This window comes from Sphaeroforma arctica (genome assembly GCF_001186125.1).
Source record: "Sphaeroforma arctica JP610 unplaced genomic scaffold supercont1.854, whole genome shotgun sequence".
NCBI lineage: Eukaryota > Ichthyosporea > Ichthyophonida > Sphaeroforma > Sphaeroforma arctica.
This window is the reverse complement of record NW_014039704.1, coordinates 10,582-15,054: the sequence shown is the minus strand read 5'-3', so window position 1 is coordinate 15,054 and position 4,473 is coordinate 10,582. Positions and strand designations below refer to the sequence as shown.

Here is a 4,473-nt window from a genome sequence, read left to right as displayed (position 1 = left end):
ATATATATATATACTTCGATAACGTATGGGCATGGAGCGAGTATGTGGATCTGGTGCGTACTAAGGTAGATGAAGGCCAGGCGACGAAGAAAGTTTTGAATCCTGAAACAGATAACTAGTCAGGATATCTTTATGACGCTCCAGTCTGGGATGGTGCTAGCAACGTGAGCAGACCCTGACTGGTTGGTGGCGTACACCAGACTGTATGCTGGTGTATGTCCTAAATTTAGCAAGGGTGAGAAGGCTACGGCGACGGCGGCGTTTGCGAAGTAGTTGCGCCTGGACATGAAGCGAATGTATGAAGTGCTGCAGGAGTTGATAGTTTTTATGTCTGGGAGGTCCACGCTTAAAGTGTTAGTTGATGAAGTGGAGGACCAAGGTAAAAATCCCACTGAGCCAGTTGCATCGGCGGTCGATTACATGTCTACCATGCAAAAGCGGTTGGCGGCGTATCAGGCGGACGCGCCAGATATTGATATTGACGCCCCAGGGCCACCCCGTCTATCAGGGGTGCCAACTGGGGCGATGGCGCTTGTAGTTAGCGAAACGATGGATGAGGCAGTAGACACCAATGCACACAAGAATTGTGGGCCAAAGACTGCTGCTGAGAAGCGTAAAGAGGCTCGGCGAGCTGCCAGGGCAGCTAAGAAGTTAGATGTGTCGAGACAGGGGGAGTAGCGTGAGACGGGACTGCAATCGCAGCACCAGTCAGGTCTGGGGAGAACCCAGGGTGTTGTCAGCGGTTACAGTCGCACAGCCTAAGGCGGTGTGCCAGCGAGCCAGCGAGGTGCGGAGATAGTGTAAGATTCGGTCTATCAAGGCGATATTAATGCCTTAGAGTAATTAAACACTTAGGTTAAGTCTAAGTATAATTAAATTCGAAGTAAATAAACGAAATGAGTCTTTTAGTAAAGTCAGGTATGCCTCGTAAAAACAGCAATACTCTGAGACATATTAGATGAAGGGAGACGTATTATTTTAACTTCCATGACCCCCTGGGGCAGGTACAGGTATCCCTCCCTGCCCTTTGGTTTGACTGAGGCCTCCTGGCGTTTTCAGGAGGACCTGATTCGCATCTTTGACGCGTTGGAGGGAGTAATATGGTACATCGACGACACAGCAGAGCAGCACTGGCAGCTGATAGAGAAGGTCCGTCAGCGCTGTGAGAAGTGTAATGTGCAGTTTGGGCTGTGCAAGGCCAGTGTAGCAATAACAAGCGCCCGGTCAAGCTTCTTGGCCGATTGAGCTGGTTTTGTAATAAGCCGGGCCTCCACATTAGACTCTATGTTATAAACGTACTCTTAAGCAGTACGCAAATTATAAACGTACTCTTAATAGTACGAGGAACTTAAGTTTCCTAAATGTACTCTTAATAGCACGAGGAACTTACGTTTCCTAAAATGGGGTTTAATGGTTTTATTAATTAATGCCTTTTCCACTTTACATATCAGATATTTGGACAAGGCCATTAAAAGGCCTCAGTAAAATACCAAACATAAAGAGTTGGTTTAGTTCTATTAATAGAACTCTATTTACTTTCCAACTTTATTTGTATCTGAATACTTCGGTAGCGAGATGGCTCAACCAAATATAGGTTTCTAGGGAGTATTAACGTTACTTAGTTGATCCTCCGATCAGCCAACCAGATGTGCCAGTCTGATGAAGGCTAAGTCGGTAATTCTTGATAAGTGGCATGTTATTGGTTAAGATAATAACTATGGACATCAAGAGTATTTATATTTTTTATTCTTATTTTTCTAAAGATAGGATTTTATGAGTCTTTCGGATTTGCCTCAATGAAACAAACCATAGTTTCTAATAGAGTGACAACGGAATACTAAATAATTACCCTCCGGCGGAAACAGTTCAGAGAGGATTATATATAGGCAATGTCTCAGCCTCACAATGTCTCAGAGTATTGCTGTTTTCACGAGGCATACCTAACTTTACTAAATGTCTTATTTCGTTTATTTACTTTAATATTTTCACGATACTTAAAATTTACCTACGCGTTTATTTATTCTAAGGCGTTAATATCGCCTTGAGAGACCGAATCTTACACATTTTAAAGTTAGCAAAAGTATTAATTACTTAGACTACTTGAGCGTAAAGGTAGTTTAACTACCACAAATAATTTTTCTTGTCCAAGCTAGTCCTTAAAGACAAGCTAGCAGTCATAAGTTAAGATTATGACCATAAAAGACAGTACTCCGAAGAAGCGTAGAGCTGAAAAGAAGAGGATGGAGAGAGACGCCGCTACTGTAGCCGCATTTAACGCGCCCGCAGAAGAGGACAATCAATCCGTAACCGAAATCATTGCTACTGGTATTAATAACCAGAACAATACAACAGAGAAGGGTGAAGACGCTCCATTAAGAGAGAAGTCCCCTGAAGTAAAAGCCCGCGGGCCAACTATTGCGTCTGCTTCAAAGCTTACGTTTACGAAGCCAAGAAGCCACGCAAAAGGATCGGTTAAGACGATCCCTACTAAACCTGATGAGAACACTCAGAAGGATCTAACTCCAATTACGGAGAAAGGAGACAACCCGCTTAAGGGAGAGGATGAGAAGGAAAGCTCAAAGAACCGACCCGAATCAGAATCAAACCAGCCATCGCACATAAGTAAGTTGATCGATGAGAACACTGAACTCAAGAATGAGTTAGCCGCTCTTAAGAAACGAATGATCTCACAGGAGAAGGTGGTTGTTAAGAAATCGCGGGAGCAGACCGATCAAGGGTACGTATCCAGACACACCTCAAACGAGAGACCCCAACATACACGTCCACTTGAATCTACTCAATCTACAAGCCCTGTTAAGAAGGTACGTGCGGAGCACAAGGAACCTGCATACAAGCAAGTTAAGAAATGTGCTGATGAGAAATGTGGTTATGACATGTACTAGTTAACCCCTAACGGTTACTGGAACGGAAAGCATGCCCAATCTTGTAAACACTATCTTACAAAATGCGATAAATGTGAGAAGTCCAATGGCTATCACACTAAATCGTGTAACGTCAGACCCGACATTAAGTTGGACTGACGATACTACCGGGTACAATCGTTACACAGACAATACAACGACTCCTTAGATGAGCGTGTAATAATCCCTATTAACTGCGATGGAAATAAAATCTTTGCGTTGATTGATCTTGGTTCAGAAATTTTATGTATATTCGATCGCTTTGCATTAATGAAAGATATCGAAAGGAGAACACAAACAACTCACCTCATTTTAGCTGATGATAAAACTGCTAAGTGTAGAACCATGGCCACAGATATTAAAATCTCCCTGGCCGATGATAGGAATATCACTACCCAAGCTGTGATAGTTAAGATGTCACAGAAGTACGATATTCTAGTCGGAATGAGCGATTTACTCACTCTAGGTATAACCGTAACGGATATACCAAAAAACATAGATCCATTAAAGGATCAATCAGACGATAACTGTCTTAATCCATATAAGCCCCCGTCAGACACAGTCAAGGCATTAATACCTGACTTTGAGAACAAAATCATGGATCTGATTCTAGTTAATAAGAAGATAAAGATCACAGATTGGCAAAATTCCACTTTAACGACGGATATGTCAGCCTTGACTTAACCAAAGTAGACTTTACACAGTCAAAGTGTCCCTCAAGGAACTATGTATCCTGGAGAGCACCTTTCGGGTTACACTCTTTACCAGCATTCTTCCAACAAGTAATGGAAGAAATGTTTACAGACATGCCTAACGTGCAAGTCTATATAGATGACATAGTCATCTTTTCTAAGACTAAGGGCGAACATGCCGCATTAGTCAGACGAGTCTTTAAGAGACTCAACGAGCAAGACTTCAAGATTAACGAGAAGAAATGCCACTTCGCAATGAGCGAAATACAGCTCTTAGGCTACCATATATCTGGGGAAGGTATTAAAATCGACCCCGTAAGGTAGCACACCTGGTAGATTGGCGAACACCAACTACAAGAAGAGATGTTAATAGCATGTGTGGGATTGTAAACTTCTTTTCAGATGGAGTACCACACTTAGCTGATTACCTTAAACCTTTTGGACACTCATAAAGGCAAACTAGGAGCTTAGTGGACTAAAGAGTGTGATGACGCATTTGAAGCGCTCAAACACGCAGTACAGCAAGCCTCTGTTGTACAAGGACCAGTCGATGGCGTGCCGTTTGAAATAGCAACGGACGCCTCCGACTTAGCCTTAGGAGGAGTATTATATCAGGTTATAGATAACAATCCTAGATATATACAATTCTTTAGTCGGGCAATGAATGCTTCACAGTTGAATTATCCAACTGCTAAACAAGAGCTATTAGCCATAGTGGCACCTCTAACACACTTCCGAGATTACATATACGGAACAGCATTTACGCTGATGTAAGATTCGGTCTAATAAAGGCGATACTAATGCCTTAGAATAAATAAACGCGTAGGTAAATTCTATATATCGTGTGAATATCGATATAA

At 42.4% G+C, this 4,473-nt stretch overlaps 1 protein-coding gene across 1 annotated transcript; it reads left to right on the top strand.

The window, feature by feature from the left end:
- Positions 1 to 327: 327 nt before the first annotated feature.
- On the top strand, positions 328 to 678 carry SARC_08929 (hypothetical protein; the record flags this gene model as incomplete). Its single annotated transcript, XM_014297073.1, has 1 exon — positions 328 to 678. One exon carries the CDS (start codon positions 328 to 330, stop codon positions 676 to 678), a length of 351 nt encoding a protein of 116 aa, XP_014152548.1.
- Between the last annotated feature and the right edge of the window lie 3,795 nt (positions 679 to 4,473).